This window comes from Lissotriton helveticus, chromosome 10 (assembly GCF_964261635.1).
Source record: "Lissotriton helveticus chromosome 10, aLisHel1.1, whole genome shotgun sequence".
NCBI classification, from domain to species: Eukaryota; Metazoa; Chordata; class Amphibia; order Caudata; family Salamandridae; genus Lissotriton; species Lissotriton helveticus.
Window position 1 is genome coordinate 1,130,859,841 of NC_136071.1, and position 19,312 is coordinate 1,130,879,152.

Sequence of the window (19,312 nt, forward strand, 5' to 3'; positions counted from 1 at the left end):
GGCTAGAGACAGAATTGCTGTGTTAAACAGGAATAGGGGGGTTTACACCTAAAACTGAAACTGGTGTTCCAGAACCGGAAACTGGCCCTTGCAGAACCCCAAAATATGCACAAACAACCAGTATTTTTCTCTGAGGAAGAAGGAATCCCAGAAAGAGGTGCTGCAGGTGTTTCAAGTGGTGGAGCACTGAAGGAGATTGAAGGGGGGATTTTTTGAAGACTGTAGACATAGGATGCTGCAAAATTCGAGAGACAAGTATATGAACCAAGAGCAAGTGAGCCGTCCAGACTTTGCAGGTTGGGGCTTGTAGTCTTCTATAGCACATTATAAAACTTAAACTATATATAAATTCAGGAACGCAGCATCTGGGCATATGTGTCCTGGGAAACTTTGCAGGCATGGATAAGTAATTGCTGAAGGAGCCTGGAGGTAGTAAATGCTGCAGTGTCCCAGAGAGAGGATGTGCTGCAAGAACCTCAAGCAATGAAGTAAGGGGGGACTTGTAGAATTAAGAATGGTATTACAATAGTTAAGGTGGTAGGTAGGAAGACCCTGAAAGAAATAATGAAGGAGCCAGCAAGAGTTAGGAGTGGGGAGACAAGAAGAATGACTCATTCGTGCACCAGTCACGCCCCTGTATAATTCAAATTTAGATACATAGGAATACACTTCCTCGCCGTGTACAACAAACACTTTCACCCAAAATGTAATCTACACACATTAGCTTTATGGGGCCTTCAGGTCACAAAAGGTTTGTTTAGTAGGGCTTGGCAATACAAAGTTTGAAGACCACTGCTCTAGAAGGATGCCTAGATTGCAAATATTTGCAACTGGCTGGGGACAATTGCCCAAGAATGATGGAAACCAAGTGTCATTCCAGCTAGACTGACAATATTTCAGTTTTTGAGGGGCTTAGTTTTGAAAAATGTTTAGTCATTTAATCTTGGGTCAAGGGGAGGACCATATGAACATCTGTTGCTGCATCTCCCACGTTAGTGGGCAATTTGAGCACAAGATGCCATCCACATACAAATATATTTTAATGTCAGAATGTAATAATGGGCAATACAAAGTAGATAAGTACATGTTAAGCAAGAAAGGGGAAACGATGGACCCCTGTGGAACTCCCTGGCAAATGTTTTTTCCCCCAGAGACAAATTGCTACATCATCTCAGATTGAGGTCTTCCATTTAGCATGTGAGAGATCCATTTTAGAACGATGCCTTCTATGGACAATTGTAGAGGAACTCACTGATCAAATAGGTGAAAGGTCGCCTAGAGGTTGCGGAGAACCAGGATTCCCTCCTGTCCCTCCTCCACCAATCCAAGCGAGTTGTCCACTTCTGAGAGGATCACCAATTCTGTACGTCAATCCGGCCTCAAACCCGCTTGCATGGGGCTTAAGAAGTATTCAGCTTCAATAAAGGACAGACATCCCTTTCTATTGGCTTTGACTGGGTAAGAGAGCGTTTGACCTAAAATATGCTGTGCCTATAGGATCTAACAAAGGATTTGTTTTAGATTTGGGCATTTTTACAGCTATCGGGTACTAAACCACTTATTAAGAGGGCATTAACAATGTTTAAAAACATAAGGATCAGAGGCGTCTTTCATATTTTTCCATTAGTGATTTGAGCGGGAGGAGTGGGGCATTGAGGGCTCTAGAATGGAAGTGTTTGCTATAAGGTTGACCCAGGACCATCTCACCTTCAGGAAACACCTCAAGACCTGGCTATTCGAACAGTAGCGTTCTCCCCCCTTGCCCCCCCGCCTCTCCCTTCAGCGCCTTGAGACCCTCGCGGGTGAGTAGTGCGCTCTATAAATGTATTGATTGATTGATTTAAGGTTATCACAGTCAATAGAAGAAAGGAGTTTGAACTCTGATAGCTGTGGGTAATCATACGGAGTCCTACTGGTTAGGTTGAGGAGGATGGCTGCTCTCCAATGATCTCTATTTTTTGGGAAAGAAACTATCTAGATTACCTACTAAAGCTTGTGAAAGAAGAGGGCAGGCAACGTGATGTGAATTCTTCCAAGTATTTACTACTGAAATAATTAATGTGAAATATTTGGAGAGTTAAGAATCGTTTTGAAAAAAATATTCCCTTTTGGGTTTCTTTTTAAAGACTGAGGGTACCAAAGTAGTTATTTCACTGGTAAGTTTTTCTACTTTTTTTTGCTCTTGAACTTTCCTGAAATGTCAGTTAATTTAAATCAGAGTCTTATATATTATTGCTGCATCGAATTCTGTCAATCTTAAATAAGTCTCTCCATAAACTTCACAGAGTATTATATTTAAGAAATATTATATCATGAATGTATCCTCGCTTCAAATACTTTAGATTCATTCGATACACACACCACAGTGTTGTACCATAACTCTTTTCATATTCAGGTGTTCAGAGCATTTCCCATAGGATTCCAGCTTGCAGGGCTTCAAATTCAGGCAGGCAAGCAGGAATAGCGTATCTTTATTGTTTCTCAATTACCTAGTAAGGCAAACAAGAGCAGAGAGTAGCCACCTATCTATTCGGAGTAGTGACAATGGTCGCTGCCAGTGGGTGCTCTCACACGACTTCAGAATTCCAGTATCGCATGTAAAAACCCCTGCCTAGGCACTCCGCACTCTGACCAACACAATGGCGATTTGCCGGAGATCCCGGAGACCAAGCCTTCGCCACCAATGCCTCATTACGTTTTCCCGCTGCATGGGTTGAGAACTAAGAACATTTAACTATAGAATTGTCTAGAAGATCTAAAAATGGAAATACACACAACCTTTAAATGCAGTCTGATGCGCTGCCCATATGCTGATGAATGAGAGCAGGGAAGCGTATGTCGGATACAGCAGGGCAGTCATAGCATCGCCTTTAGTCTCAAAAATCACTGACGTGCAGTGCCTTCTGGAGCTGTCCTAATGTATTTATCTATGAAAACTTCCACTACACATTTCTAAAGACCAGAAAGAAAGACATTTATAATTGCTGAATGTGAATGGAAATATGTTTTTCATAGTGGGATTTATCTAGGGGATTAGCCAGATATTGTTATCAATAGCCATCTCGTCATTTCTAATACCCTAATGTAAATTCAAAAATAATAATGTAAAGCTAGAACTGCAGAGGTATCTGGATCCCAAGGATTAAGACAACATCAAAACCAGAAGCAAAATCAGTGGAAGGTCAACGGAGTGAATTTAACAGCGCCAATCCCACCTTGAGAAGATGAGCACAACATAATAATAGAAGGACCAGCACAAGTAAAGGTGCTCAACCTCCATGGTCCCTTATCTCCATGCAGCTGTGTGGAAGAGTCACTCTCCAACCCTAGACTTGCAGAGACTGATCCATCCACGAGTGATTATACCAGGAAATGATTCATTGGGAAAAACTTTTCCAGCGAAAACAGAACAATGTCTAAGGTTTGCTCCAATGCAACAAACATTACAGATGCCATCGCGTCTGATTTGCATTAAGAGTGCATGCTTCTTATGCACACAGTAGGGAAAGGATGGCTCCAATACTCCATGCGTATGAAATTGCAGAAAGCTTTGTGTGATGAGAAAGCCCAATATTAAAGTGACTGGCACACTGTAACCATCCAATATATGCCATGACTGTATGAGGAGGACATCAGTGCTAGGCAACAGACAGCTGAAGCGGACTGTGGCCAGATGCTAAAACTGGAATTGTGTTACAAAGTACGCGGCCTGCTGGAAAAAAGGAACTTGCATTAACCCCTTTGCCGCTGGCGGGATTCCCCCGCTGTGCTAGGGGGCGCGTACAGCGCCCCCATGCTCATGACGAGGTCAGCTCCGTTCCAATGGAACGTTCAGCACAGCAGGGGAATCAGCCCAGCGTGCGAGCGTTCCAAGTAACGGGCGCGGTCATGACAAGCTCAGCTTGTCATGAGCACCGGAGCGCCGTAGCTCATGACGAGCTGACCTCGTCATGAGTGCTGAAGAGGTTAAGACAGGCAGGCACTATCTGGGTCACAAATTATTGAACACTCCTGTGGTGGGGGTCAATGTGTCACTGATTACTATGTTTTATTATGTAGCAGCAGTCCGCACTGGTATTCAGTGCTTTCACAGGGCTAAACAATTCTCAATTAGTTTACAGCAACTAGGTGGACATTACAGTAAATACTTGCACACATGGGAACCAGATAATAAAATAAATTACAATTCCAGTACTAGGTCTCTTGCCTTACTATGCATGTTTGACATGAAGACTAGGAGTAGAAAGGTTCACGTCTTCAAGACCTATTGTTATAAATGCTTTAAAATAACTTGGAGGGCTTTGGCTCAAACCAGACGAGTAATTCTCACTCAGCTCATGTTACATCTCAAAAGCACACTGGATCATCACACATTAAATTATTTATTTCATGGATACACAGTATACAAAAAACACTTTATTTTTGGGGTTTTTCCCCTTACTGCAGCACAAATTATTAGGTTTATGTTTTAGTGAGGACTCAATCAATCCACTTTATTCGATTTTTGTAAAAATCATAAAAATACAAAAAGACAGCAACACATCCTTTAAAAACCATTTGGTCACCTCAAAATACAATAACTACAATAATTTTAAAAAGGCGAGTACCCAGTTACAAAACATTACCGTTGCAATTCATACACAGTCTAGACCAGGACATCTTTGTTTCGTCAAACTGACAGCAGCAACAAGAAAACAAGCAACATTAAAAGTATCCCAGGGGTTACTCAGCATTTGGAGATAGAGTAAGGCCGGTCTTACTAGTACAAAACCTTTACCCCTCAGTAATGGCATTATGAACCTCCTCCTAATGACATTGTAATAATCACAGAACATCATGAAATGTAGGGTATTCTGTACAGAAAAATTCTCGCAATGGCAAGGTTCAACCTCATCTGGCTTACACCACCCCTGGAAATCACCCAACACCAAGTGGATCAAGTTGAAACGGAATCTTGTCAGGAGCCAGCGGTGAAAAGGTTTAGTCACAGTTATCAGGTAAGGTTCAATAGACAAGGTGGTTTTAGTCAAACAGTGAGACCTAGCTAATGGTTTCTGTAGCTCCCGCTCTTCCCGCTCCAACATCGAAATATTCAAAACATTTATTTTGACCCACTTCAAGTCCTCCTTACAAATCCTATCAGGGGATTCAAATAATTCTGTCCGTCCTATTTTAAAACAACATATGTTTAACATATGTCAGCCACTTAATTTCATTGGCTTTGTCCAGATTGATGATATCTTGCAGAATCAACTAAACTCATAATATCGGATACGTAGCCCTGCCCTAAATCCTGATGAATTGCATAGGTGGGTGTTGATTGAGGGACAGACAAAAGGCTAAGGAGAAATCTATTTTCGGCTATCTGGACCCCTGGCTGCTATTTAAAACCCCAAACAGAGGAACCGTACGCGGCGATAGCCACACACTTTGATCTACATATTTTCATAATTGCCTCAACTGGCTTAGCCTCCAAACGTTGAGCAAACCCTAATAAGGCGGTCGTCGATCTACTTACAGCCAGTCTCTTAGTCTTATCTTGGGGGACCCATGAGCCTTTGTCATCGAATAAGTCAGGACTTAAGATGCAAGTCGGCCCTTTGGGTATTGTTAGGGTTGGTGCAATCCTTCTAATATACACAAAATATTAACATTCCTTTGTCCTGTCCCCATGCTTGCATTCTGTGCACGTGAAAGCTCTGCTTTAGCCGTTGTCTGGTGGCTCATTTGAACTGCACCTGGTACGATGCTCACAAAGGAAGCATGCCTGTTGACTCTACTTCCCTGTCGCTGGGATGCTGCTTCCAAGCAAGAACCTGACCTTCGGCATGGCGACACCGAATATGTGAATGACAGATTGAGTCAGGGGAAGGGAGTCATCGTTTCTGATATCCAAGATATAGCCTACCAAGACCACAGTATCCATTAATTGTGTGATTAACCAATTACAACAATTCTAAACTTGTGAGAAGTGGCCCTTCCCACAAATGGTGCTTCATACGCATTTAAAACCAAAATTGGACCTTCTGTAGCATTTATGAATGTATGCAACTTGTTGATGAACATCACAAATCAACAAAAAACAGCAAGTATGAATGCAAAAAAGTTTATTATGTTATCTTTCAAATGTGCATTGCATTGTGATCTTCAATCAAGTACAAAAAGTTAAGCAGCATGGAATGGGTTGCATTTCACAGGCGGTGCATACAAGCAGCAACTAAAGGGAACGCTCGGTTATTATCCCACATACGAGTTAAAAGACGAAATATACACAAAGTCACAAACATAAGACTAATGCAGCCATCTTGGAAATATACTCATTTACAGTAAGATCAGTTGCCAATTTGCTAAACCTCTCACTGTTTTCTCAATAGATGAAGAAATTGTCTGTTACTAGTAATAATGCAAAGGTCAGGCAGACTTTCAGTGCATCCCTTTCCATCTCTTCAATCTATATTTCAGGTGTACACAAGAAGTATGGATTGTGTAGATATCCACGGCCCATATTCCTATCCCTATTGAGCAATGAAGGAAAAAAGGGGCCCAGACAACACTAGACTTCCTGACCGCATAAATGTATTAAATGGTACAAATGGTATGGTACAATTAGCAATCCCGCCGAATGTCCCGTACATCTATAACACAAGGAGTCTTATCTTAAAGTGGATTCATTTTTAAGATCAGTAATCATGTCACACTTACATTACATTGTATTTAAAAAAAGCAGCAAGACATTGGATGCCAGAGAGGTGCAGGTTGCCCCAAATAAACTGGGTTAAAATAATAATGGCTGTGAATCTACACTGGTTGCTCCAGACGTACAAGGATATAAACGCATAGGACTGCCATAGGCAGTGTGTGTGTAATGGATGCACCACCACGACTACAGTACATACCATGAATACCATCTTTCATTGAGTCACATTTAAAAAAGGCTTGTGCTAAATTTTCCATGAACTCCATTTTACCTGGAATTCTGGCTTATCTGCAGTATACAAAGATCACCCCAATGCACCTTAACTCAGAACGCCACATCCACATCGGACAGATTTCCCTACTCAGGTGTAACCAATTGTTTTAGTGTACTTAAATTCTTTCCCCACAGTAATTTCTTTTAAAGAGAAAAAGCTACAATACTATAAAAAATTAGAGCTGTCACTTCACCTATAGGAGATGTTTGTGTAGGGCACATTTTATATTCCCACTATCTTTTGCTGACACTGCTGTCCTATAAGGCACATCTTCATAAGTGAGCAGGAATAAGGTGAAGAAAACTGCGAAACCAAACAACTTGAGGGAATGTGGAAAAAAGGTAAAAATAAACAAATAGCAGTATTACAATACCCAAGACAGAGAGTAAAGCACGCGATGTTCCATGTCGCAAAAGGTTGTTAGTCAATATAAGAAGTTTAAATATACTTGCAATAGACCGAGCTAAACTGTGATCTTAAATCATATTAAAGCCAGTTGGCATCAAATATTTCAAATCACCTCTTTCAGGATGGTCCAGCCCATAAACCCATCACGAGACATGTCAGAAATAAAATGATGGCTGGCCGTATAACGAATTTCAAGATTTCGTCTAAAATTATGGTGTATGTAATACAGCGACACATTTACTGGTGAATAATCTGGCAACAAATACCTTCAACGAAAGACAACTATCCCAAAAACCTGCCTTTTGGAACAAACATTCTCCCATAATAGGTTTTTTGAAGCAAAATCTTCTAAAAAAGAATCTGCCTCACAACCCCAGAAAGGTTAAGCACAGGTAAAGTTTTGAGAAGCTGACAAGCTCTGCGGTCGTCCTTCACAAAACTTAGATGGAGACATTATAATTTTGTACATACAGAGGCAGTATAAGCATCTGAACTAGTTACAAAATGCATACATTAATATGAACACTGCAATCAAACTATCTGAAGCATGTTGGTTAAAGTAGAATTCTAGAATCCACATAGAAAAATAATTTTAGGAGGAGCAAAATATTTGTGCGTGCTTATGTTTATTTTGACCTTCTTTAAAATGAGGTGGAAATGCAGGACGTTGACCAGGTTCTGCTACTCTTCCTACTCCTTTCTTTTTACTCATTTCAAAACACTTTAAAAACTGGCAGTTTCTGTGGCACAACAAGCAGACACAGAATGGGAGAAACCTGAAGTTTGCTGTCATTACTTATTGGAGTGCAGATACTTGTAAATAGCTGAATGGCTGCTTCATGACTTACTCATAACGCGGACCTAAGTCCCAAAATCAGTTTAATGCCAGTGATCTATTGTGCGGTAGCCAACACTCACCGATGTGTTATTTGTAAAAACAGTTCTGTTATCTTTGTTACATGATTTAGCAAAAGCTTTAAGACAACCTATGAAATATAAACTACACAGCTCGTTAAATTGCACTCATTGCTTACTTGTTGACATATCCACACAATGGCACCATTTTATTGAAAAAAATATAATGCAGAACTCAACCCCAACACCCAAAAAACTAAATGACAAAAAAATAAATTCCATTTTAAAACATTGTTGTGTGCAACTCTAGACCAGCTGGAAATCCCCTAAGAGTGTTGTTTTCACTCATGTTTTTGTTTTGTAATTATCTTTGCAGCTCGAAAAGTTTATAAAACTTTATGAAAGAAGGTATCAACCCCAATGCCGCAGCCGAGTGACCTCAGCGCACTTCTTCCTGCATGGGTTTAACTGGCACAGCCCCTGGGATGTGTAAAAATTGAATCCATGTAGGACGAGGTAGGATAAGGTCATCACGAAAAGAGAAACATTCAGATAAAGCACAATGTCCTCGACCCATACAATAATAACGCTCTTTTAGGAAGGGAAATAATGTGCTGAATGAGGCACGTGAAAATCAAAATGTTTGAAGATGACTGAGAAGTCTCCTTCAACATCTCAACATTCTGAAAAATGTAGAAGATTAGAGAACTCCGTAAAATGAGCAAAGTATTAAAATATACACCACCCATTCAATGTTGACTTGACCCAGTGTGATGTGACAATGGTATCAGATTAATGCTGGATAAATTATCTATCATATTCAAAACCCAATAAAATGTTTGTAATGAAAGGTTAGAAAATGTAAAAGGGATGCCTAGAAAATGGACTTTGTGCATTATTTTAGGGTTGAGGATCAAAAAAGGGAAGAATATTAGTACGCATGCAAGGCAAATCTTCTTACATATAGGGAGTGGTGATGGATAGATTCGCTCAGGTACATACTTCTTACAGGAGTGTATGTTTTCAAGTAGGTTAATAGCGGGATATCTGTTAAATGCCAGAACTGCCCTAGTAGGCCCATAGATTCCATACAGTCGTCTTGTTGCTATGCCTGGATTGACTCATCTGCTGAAAACCTCGAATACCACCGCCTGCGTGTCCTTCGGAGTGGCAGACGACTTTCCATAGGTATTGGCCAGAGTGTTCAGATGTGCTCCGGGTGGCTCTGCAGGCAGGAGATGACTTCCTTTACAGGTTTTCCTTCGTAGCAGATCTGGTAGACCGCTGTGAAGAGCGGGAACCTAGAAGTAAAAGAAATAAACAACAAGTTGATTCCTGGATCAGATAAAGATTGGTCAACTGATGTATGGTGAAATCCCCAACATGATCCCCTGAGATCAAGGATTGGCAATAGCTCCTGATGGGGACTGGGAATCTCTTCTACAGTGCACAAGGATGCGGACAGTATCTGCTACTGGGCACATTAAAATTAGCAATACCCGCTCAAAAGGGCAAAGTGGAAATTGGAAAGATGTGGTAAACAGGGTAAGTAAAGATAAGGGACCACTTACTCACTCCTGCAAAGTAGTTCTTTATTTGTTACCACGCTTAAGGATGTAAGTCATGTTGTTGAATGAGCATTTGCAATTCATTGGTCGTTAAGGGTGTAAATTGCTACCGCGCTGCTGCTGCTGTTCATCTCTTTATATTCAGACTGTAGCCCTTGGTACTTAACACATCTGACAAGTTAACCTCTTCGAGGCTCATGACGAGCTGAGCTAGTCATGAGCCACGGCGCTCCTGTGCTCATGACGAGCTCAGCTCGCCATGAGCCGTGGAACGCTCGCATGCGGGGATAATTCCCCTGCTGTGCTGAGGGTTGCACGGGAGGTAATACACCTGTGACGAGCTGAGCTCGTCATGATCACAGGAGCGCCGTGCCTCATGACGAGCTCAGCTCGTCATGAGCATGGGGGCGCTGTGCGCGCCCCCCTACCCCCAGCACAGCGGAGGATTAACCCCTGCAGCGAAGGGGTTAATACTGGTCACGATGCAATGTTTAATTACATGCTACAGTCTCAAAATGTAAAGCATCCTCACATCAAAAAATTCCTACAATGGCCAGTTATTATGCTAAAGGTGCACAAGTTTCTTCCTGAGAGTTCACGGGGTTTAACTGGAATTTAAAGACACTACCCCAGTGACTAGAATGAAAGGACTAGAATAGATGTTCATGTCTCCATATCAACAAGTCATTATTTTCCACTTGACCCCTTTCAGAGATTTGCACCAACATATCAAGTTTTTCACATCGACCTATACTTATATTGATTACACAATAATCAAATACCAACATATTGTTAAGTAGATATGGAGACACGATCGGTAAATATACACTTCCAATTTAATTTGGGTAAATGCGACACTCGGGAGACTCCCAATCAATCTATTCCATCAATTAGCCACTACGGAGTAGTCAATACACAAGAATTTCACAAAGGTCAAGTAAGGAAACTAGTTGCCATAAAAACTCCCAAAACTGAAATTCCTCAGTAATGCCATTAGTTATTCTGACTGGACAGTCAACTATTTAACAGTGGGTCACATTAGTCTAGGGAGGCTCTTCGTCATTCACAATTAATTAATTAATTGTGGGTTTCTAAAGCGCTAGAATCGACTCCCGGAGGAGTATCTCTGCGCTGTAGACCGCTGGGGAACCCGTCCTGGCTTTCCCTGTGAGATGGCCCCTACTGGGTATCTCCAAGGTGAAACCAGGCATCCCCGGCCTATGTGGGGGGCCGTTGTGGAGATGAGGCAAGCTAATGCCCAGAGTTGCCGAGTGTGATCCCTGGTTAGAGTAGGCACAGAGGCGAGAATTATCAAGTCCGCTGACCCTGGTCCTCGACCCTGCCGCGTCGGGAATAGAACCCTGGTCCCGGGCCGTCTTCTGCTTCCGGGTCTGCCGCCTCTAACCAGTGAGCCACACCACTCCACTCAAATCATCTTCGTGCCAAAGGAACTTTGTATGGCACAACTCCACCATAGTAGATCTTTATATGTTCTCTCACAGTGTCTCACAGGAAATTCTCCCTATTAATATGTTTCCTCAAAGATAGAGATATTCTGAGGTAGCAGCAAATTTGCAGAGGACTTGCCCCGGACAGTAAAACCAATCAAAGGAATCGCATTGGCACGATCTTCCCTTGACTCCCTCAGCCACTATCACGGTGACCACCAATGATCTGCAGAATATTCTCGTTAACTTGATCATCATCTCCTGCAAACTAGATTTATGTCCAAGAGCAAGCTTCCATTTTCAAAGCACTACAAGCCTATCTTTAGAAACAGGGCTCCTTCCAATACTGCTTAGTCCGCAGCGTAGCAGTGTTCAGTGGGACCACCACAGATTCAGGTGACTAAGGAACCTTCCATTCTGCTGCACACCAGCCACTGCCAGTCACAGTTAAAGATCCAATTGATCTGGGTGATCTGGGTGATCTAAAGGGAGCAGTTCTAGGTAGGATCCGTCCCTTTGAAATGAAGCTAGCTCGATGAGTTGACTTAGTGGAAAGCTTCTCAAAGAACTTTTGCATCTCACCAGCCCATTTGAATAGAGTTCTATTCAACCCCACAACACATCAGAGCCTCCTCCTCCTTGCTTGAATTATGCAAGAAGCTGAAGGCCTGGCTCTTTGAGTAAGCCCTGCCGAGCCAACCTCACACTCCTGCTACAGCACCGGGATACCCTTGCGGGGGGATAATGCACTATAAAAATACAGGTAACATAAAATTCAATGAACAGTCTCACATGAGCAAGTATCATGATGATAGGACCCCTTCAAGGGGCAGCTCCAAAGACCGAGTTGTATATTGTTGGAACCAGTTTCACGACGCAACCAAAAACCAATAGAATAACAAAGACGAATTACCAGTAGTCAAAATAAATTAACACACCTTCAAAAGTCACAATATTTTTCAGAACAAGGTATGGGTATAAGCATTGGTTAAACAGCCAAATGTAGAGACTGGTTTCTTCAACTGCAAAATCCTTGTCATGGTAACATGAGGACAATGCAAAAGAGTATCCAAATCAAAAGAAAAGAAATAAAAAAGGAGGCTAAAAAGTAAATTTAACAGCGAAAGGAAATACGCCTCAAGTCTAAAAAATGAACGAAATGGTTTTGTTTTCCAACACAAATTAGAAAAACAAGGTCTTCAAACTATAGTAGTAAACTAAACAAAAAAGTCTGCAGTTTTGTCAACATTTTGGGCCATTTAACCCCTTGCCTGCTTATGACGGAACCACGCCGTCATGAGCCACATGCTCATGACGGCGTGGTTCTGTCATGCGGCTGCCGCTCCGCCCACGCGGCATTAATTCCCGGCCTGTGCGGGCGCATGAATGAGCGGGCGGGGCCGTGACGGAACCACATCGTCATGAGCACAGCCAGCCCATGACTCATCACAACGTGGTTCAGTCACGAGCATGGTGGCGCCGCGATCACTCCCCACACCGCGGCGTAATTAGGGCTGCGGCCAAAGGGTTAAAATTACTTCCTTGTTAAATTCACCTCACTACTGTACTAGGAACTATTTACACAGAATACATCGGAAAGCACGTAGTCTCTTGGTACTGACTTACAGGTGTAATCGGTACCAAACAGTATTGATTTAGGAGACTTGAAAGTGGTGTAGAGGGGCCTTTCGCCCGTTATGATCTTGAGCATGGGAAGAGAGACAAACCTTACATATATGATGCTGCTCGATTTGACCTGATTTTAGAATAAGATGCAAGTCATTTGATTCATAATTTGTTGCTGGTGGACGTCCCATAGGAGACTGAATCATTGTGGACCAGACAAATTAGCAGAGATACTGGAGAAAGAATAAGAACCTGTAAGAACTCAATGAAGAATTCAAATCTTTGGGAAGTGGGACTGTGCCCCGGTACAAGGGAAGGCTGTGATTTCCCCTTTTCGATTTCCCTGTATGATAATACATGTAAACGTTCTATTTAAAGGACATTATTTCTGACCCAAATAAAAATCTGGCACAGGTTGCGTGTTCCTCTTGTTAAAGTGTTTTTCGTGTTAAAGGAGCCTAACTTAGTTCAATCTGTCGACGCATCGGTATGACCTTCTCTTAACTTTAACAAATCACATGATTTTTCCCCCTTGGACCCAGAGACTTCCAAATAAATTTTTGGCCCGTGTTAGGACACTCACATTGTGCTGGTTTTCTATGGCTAGAATACCCCAATTCCTTTTTAAATCGGAATTCCGGTTTTGTGTCTTTTTTATGAGTGATAGTTAAAATCACCTGTTTATTAAAACTTTCTATTGCACCGAAGCGTGGGATATATTTGGGGGGCGGGAGGGCAAGAGGAGGTCTGCTTTATAGGTTTCCAAAATGCTGCACAAACATACTCTATCCCACACGAATATGCGGCGCTTCCCCGTATACCATTACGCCGCATGTTTTTACAACGCTGTTGTTGTAACGGCTGCATTGTAACAAAGCATTCCATTACCACGCAAATCATAACAATGACTTGCGGAGGAGGGGCGCTGGATGTTGGAATAGTAACATTTACTATTCCAACTCCAGTCAGTGCGAACTGTAGGGAAGGTGTTTGATCTTCAGTCCAACAACTTCTCCCACCTCCGCAAGTCGTTGTAACAACTTGCATGGTAATGGTAAGCGTTGTTACGACCTCGTTGTAACAGCATACGTGGTTACAGATACGGGGTGACGGCTGTTTACCGTCCCACACATCACCCTGAGGATAAACAATTTTGCAGACAGCAGGGGGAGCAAATGAAGGAGTAAGGATAACAATCACCAGAGCAGGCTTTACAATTTCAATTTCTGATTTCGATCTTAGCAAAGCAAAGTAAATACTTTAATCCTGAACTGTGCCTCAAAGCATACTTCATTTTCAAGGCACCCAAACTTCTGCCATGATGAGTCGAAAGCAGAATGAGAAACACATACTAGTTCTGGGCTGCTTTGAGAACCATAGAAGGAGGGACTTTAATAGGAGAAAGTTTAAAATGTATTAACATACTGGAACCGTGGAACGCTCGCTATCAATCAATCATATCTTTTGTAAAGCGCACTACTCACTCATGAGGGTCTCAAGGCGCTGGGGTGGGGAATGCTGCTACTGCTCGAAAAGCCAGGTCTTGAGGAGTTTTCTGAAGGTCAGCAGGTCTTGGGTCTGCCATAGGTGGATGGGGAGGGTGTTCCAGGTCTTGGCGGCGAGGTGGGAGAACGATCTGCCGCTGGAGGTCGCTCTTCAGAAGCAGGGGACTGTGGCGAGGGCGATGTCGGCGGAGCGTAGCTGGCGGGTGGGGGTGTAGAAGCGGAGTCGTCTGCTGAGGTACGTTGGTCCGGTGTTGTGGAGTGCCTTGTGTGCGTGGGTGAGGAGATTGAAGGTTATCCTCTTGTTGACCGGGAGCGAGTGCAGGTCTCTCAGGTGGGGTGTGATGTGGCTGCGGAAAGGGATGTTGAGGATCAGGCGTGCAGATGCGTTCTGGATATGTTGCAGCCGTCTCAGGAGTTTGGCCAAAGCTCCTGGGTAGAGGTCGTTTCCGTAGTCCAACCTGCTGCTGACGAGGGCCTGGGTGACCGTTCTTCTCGTTTCAGTGGGGATCCACTTATAAATTCTGCGGAGCATGCGGAGGGTGTTGAAGCAGGAGGAGGAGACTGCGTTGACCTGTTTAGTCATGGAGAGGGTGGAGTCGAGGATGACCCCTATGTTGCGTCGGTGGGTGTTGCGGTGGTTCCCAGTGCGATCGACCACCAGGTGTCGTCCCAGGCCGAAAGGGTGGATCCGAGGAGGAGGACCTCCGCCTTGTCAGAGTTCAGCTTCAGTCGGCTGTACCTCATCAGGGATGGCCTTCATTCTTTCATGAAGGTTGGTTTTGGCGGTCCTTGGTGAGGGAGAGGATCAGCTGGGTGTCATCGGCGTATGAGATGATGTTGAGGTCGTGCTGACGGGCGAAGTGGGCGAGCGGTGCCATGTAGATGTTAAACAGAGTTGGGCTGAGGGATGAGCCCTGGGGTATGCCGCAGATGATCTTGGTGGCTTCGGAGCGGAAGGGGGGGAAGGCGGACGCTCTGTGTTGTGCCGGAGAGGAAGAAGGTGGTCCACTCCAGGGCCTTCTCTTGGATCCTGGCGTTGTGGAGGCATGTTTGTAGTGTGTGGTGGCAGACCGTGTCGAAGGCGGCTGACAGGTCTAGGAGGATGAGGGCTGCCGTTTCTCCGTTGTCCAGCAGGGACTTGATATCCACCCAACTGCACATGAGATGCCTTCAGGCCCCAATGGCCAACAAAAAAATCCACGTAGAATTGGGGAAAGCAGAATCGGGTTTGTGATCAGCCCTGTAATAGCAGCGTAATACGCTGACGCAATGAGGTGATGCGAGGTGGCTGAAAGCACTGCAACAGCATGCACTGAGGAAGAACGTACATGGAGTACATTGACCAAGCACAGAGACAGCGGTCCTTTCGAGTGCCCTAATGCTTCTCTGAAAAATGAAGGCAGTAACCTCTCACATACAGCTCACAGACCCAGATGCTGATAATGAAGTTGAGAATCAAACAGACCAACACAAACATTGTGCCTGCTATGAAAGATCACCACTATCACACCATGCTACCGAAGGAGGCAAAAAATAAAGGGAGGAAGGAAAGAACATGTCTTCCACTTGGAAAGGCTCTGCTGGGTGTCATAGGCTTTCCTGCTACAACAAAGATAGAGTTGACGAGTGTCTCAAGCAGAATGCTTATTTACAACATCAATAAAGGAGCTTCACGGCAACCACACAACATAAGAGTGGAAGCAAAATCTCAAAACAAAGAAAACTGGAGAGTTTGGAATGGGTATTATGCAACCCTCCAGAAAGTGGGGAAATTGAAACTGGGATTTCTGCCAGGTAGGAGTGTGAAGAGTGTGCAGAGTTCAAAGAATGTGCAGTACATTCCTTTCCAAAATTAAGGTGAAAGTGGATTGCTTGGAGAGCCAGGCTTATCGCCATCTACAGATGTTGTGTCTCCCTGCTCCAAAGGATGGTGATAACATAGCTGAATTGATCAAGAAATGTTTGCATTCTGAACTGCTTTCTTGACAGACAGACTCTACAACACTATGGAGGATATGCTGGTTCCGACTCGGGCCATATGGCACCTCCACAAGGCAAGGGACGAATATTGTAGACTTAGTATGGGACGGGGAGTCGTAAATGGTCATTATGAATATGGTTCATAAAAAAAAAAAATCATGAATGTGGGGAGCTTAAGTCTCAGTTTTCCAGATCTGAGAAGAGAGACCGAGAGAAGAATTAAAACGGAGTAAGCAACTTTGTGCAATTGATCCTGGAAGTGATGATGTGGTATCCCTACAAGTCTGAACGCATATTCATCAGTTCTTAAGAGTAAATAAAGCTGTCTGGCACTTTTTGGACAGTGTTAAGGCAGTGGCAGTGAAACTCAGGTGCCTTTGTTTCAGGACTCCGATGTTGCAATTTATTTCTACTCCCATGCGAAGAGGAGTATGTGCTGGATGGCTGACAGGGAGTGGCAAGTCTACATGCGTTGCTAACTTTGAGATTGTTATGGTAATGTTTGTGGGTCTGAAGAGACATAAGTTTAGTATGGACATTCTCCCTCCTCCCCAAACGACTAAATCTTAGTTTATCAGTTGGGGAGTAAATTATATGTATTCTTATTCTAGTCATTATTGATGCATGCTCTCCACTCTGTTCTTTTGGGGGGCATTTATCTTTTGGTTATGTTTTGATTACCAAGATACTCCTAGTCGTTCTTGCATTAGTTGGTCTACAATGTACGAGGACAAGATTTTACACCTAGGAACTTCTAGAAAACAATTGGACCAAAGCCTAATCTTTCAAAGTCACACAAATACCACTCAATGATACACAGGGCTGTCCGGGAAGGTAAAGACACGTGTAGCCATCGAAGCAGAAGTTAAAGGGTATTTTTGCCCATGGTACTTGCACCAGTTTTGATGGGTGTGAAGGTGCAGACAAGCTTTGTAAGAGCTGGAAGATTTGCTCAAGACAAATTTATATTAAAGATTCTGCAAATGTGCACCAACACGAGCTAAGGAGACATTTTGCAACTGATATCACTGTACTAAAAGGCACTGCACTTACTTCTCCACTAGGCCCTTCTGTTGAAGGATGCGGTAAACTTCTGCTGACGTCTGTGGCCCTTGCAGCTTTTGACCATTGAGCATCTCCTGCTCCAGTTCTTCAATGCTCTTGGCAAAAAAAATGCAAATTAGACGGTCAGGTTTTCAGTGTTTTCGTAAATTTCAGTGGTGTTTTCTCAGTGTTTTAAAAACTCTTACAATCAATGCTCATCAGTGTTTATTCAGCTGTCTAGCCCCCAAAATAGATAAAACTTTGTTTTTCCAGTGTTACAAAACATTGTTTTTGTTGCAATGATTCTTAGAAATCACATATCTAATGTAAAGGAGAAATAATGCAGGGTATTTAGTGTCTTCCCATTGACATTGTGTCCAATGGAATTATGATAAATTTTAAGCACAGAATGTGTCTACTGAACTCACTCACACCTCATTACTTTCTCTCACAACTCATTAGCTCTCACACTCCCTGTAAGGACTGACTGCTTTACAGGCCTAATAATAGATTAAAAAAACAGTAAGGGTGCTATATTCAAATGTTTTAATAAACACATTCTTGGACACAGGTTCGGGGTTATTCACCTACTCCTTAATTAATAATATGACATTGTAAGGGTGGTCCACCCTGTTAACAACAAAGTACCTTGTGAAACTATTCAAATGTTTAATTACACTCAATTAATTGGTAGCCCTGCATTCTAAGGCACATTAAACCCTAGTATGCTCGTGGCGGCCTGGAGCCGCCACGCATCACCGTGGGTGTGTGCGGAGGTTGGCCCCCGGCCGTCCGAATCCCGCCCACTAATAAAAACTCCCGCACAGTGTGGAAATTTTGCGTGCACGGAAGGGGTTAAACAGGATGCATTAAACAGGATTGCCACTGTTTTTCTGCACTCTTTGCCTGGCTACAATATGGTGATGCTGCTGTTGCATGGACATTTATAGCTATCATGTATCCCCATGGCAAATGTCTCACTTTAAGTCAATCCTGACCCGAGGAACGTTTGCTATTAACATTGTAACTATGGGATTAAAAGACCATCAGGTTGGATAACAAGCCAGGATTAGCCAAATATATCCCTCAAAACAAAGGGACATCTTGCAACTATTAGGTTTCAGAACACGTGGAAGTGTTGTGCTATGTGTTTGCCACTATTCCATGTGAATGGTGGCAACACCCTTCTCACAGGGTCCTGTCACTAGATCTTTCATTGAATGTTTAAAGCCGGAGGTATTTGGCAGCTGATCTGCTATCAATATTGACTCGTTAGGAGAGGGGCCTAGTGTATCAAATGTTTTTAGCCATTCTGTATTTCTGGGAAAATGTGATACTACCTATTGGCCAAGATTCTTAAGAGTCAGCCATTTCACAAATCAGTGAAAATGAAATACTACCAAAAGATCAAATATGATGATAATATTCAGATTCTGTGCGATGTAAAAAATAATTAGATCAGACCTAAAACCTGCTTCTAAACATTGTACCTTTAATAGAAGCAACAAAACTAAGAAAGAAAAGGAGGAAAACAACAATATTTTAGTTACATCCGTAATCAAAAAATCTCAAGATAAATAATCTTTGCTGCTACCATGTAGAACAATGTTCCATTGTGTTGGCTCCTTCAGGAATAAATATAAATGACTCCTCCTCCCTCACTTTGCTTTCTTTGAATGGCATTTTAGTATATGGTTGTGCAGGTATTTTCAGTTTTTTATATATTCGCACTGATGAGCGCCGTTTGCCTTTCTGTGGGGTTTTATCAGTTTTTGTAGATTAACCCCTAAAACAGAATTGCCTAAAAATATTCAAACATTTGCAAATACAGCCTTTAAACTACAATGTTTAATACTCTGTTAAGGCAACAGGCAGTAGGATAGTTTTCCTTGGGCTGTTCTGTACAC

General features: G+C 42.8%; 1 protein-coding gene across 1 annotated transcript in view; it reads right to left on the reverse strand.

Annotated features, from left to right (window-relative positions):
• Positions 1-6,092: 6,092 nt before the first annotated feature.
• GPD1L (glycerol-3-phosphate dehydrogenase 1 like) overlaps positions 6,093-19,312 on the reverse strand; it is a 179,564-nt gene continuing 166,344 nt past the window's right edge. The window contains exons 7-8 of the mRNA XM_078663935.1: positions 17,415-17,521; positions 6,093-9,535 (exon numbers count right to left, since the gene is read on the reverse strand). Of these exons, the coding sequence (XP_078520061.1) occupies positions 9,439-9,535; positions 17,415-17,521 (204 nt within the window). The 3' untranslated portion in view covers positions 6,093-9,438. The remainder of the gene's footprint in view (positions 9,536-17,414; positions 17,522-19,312) is intronic.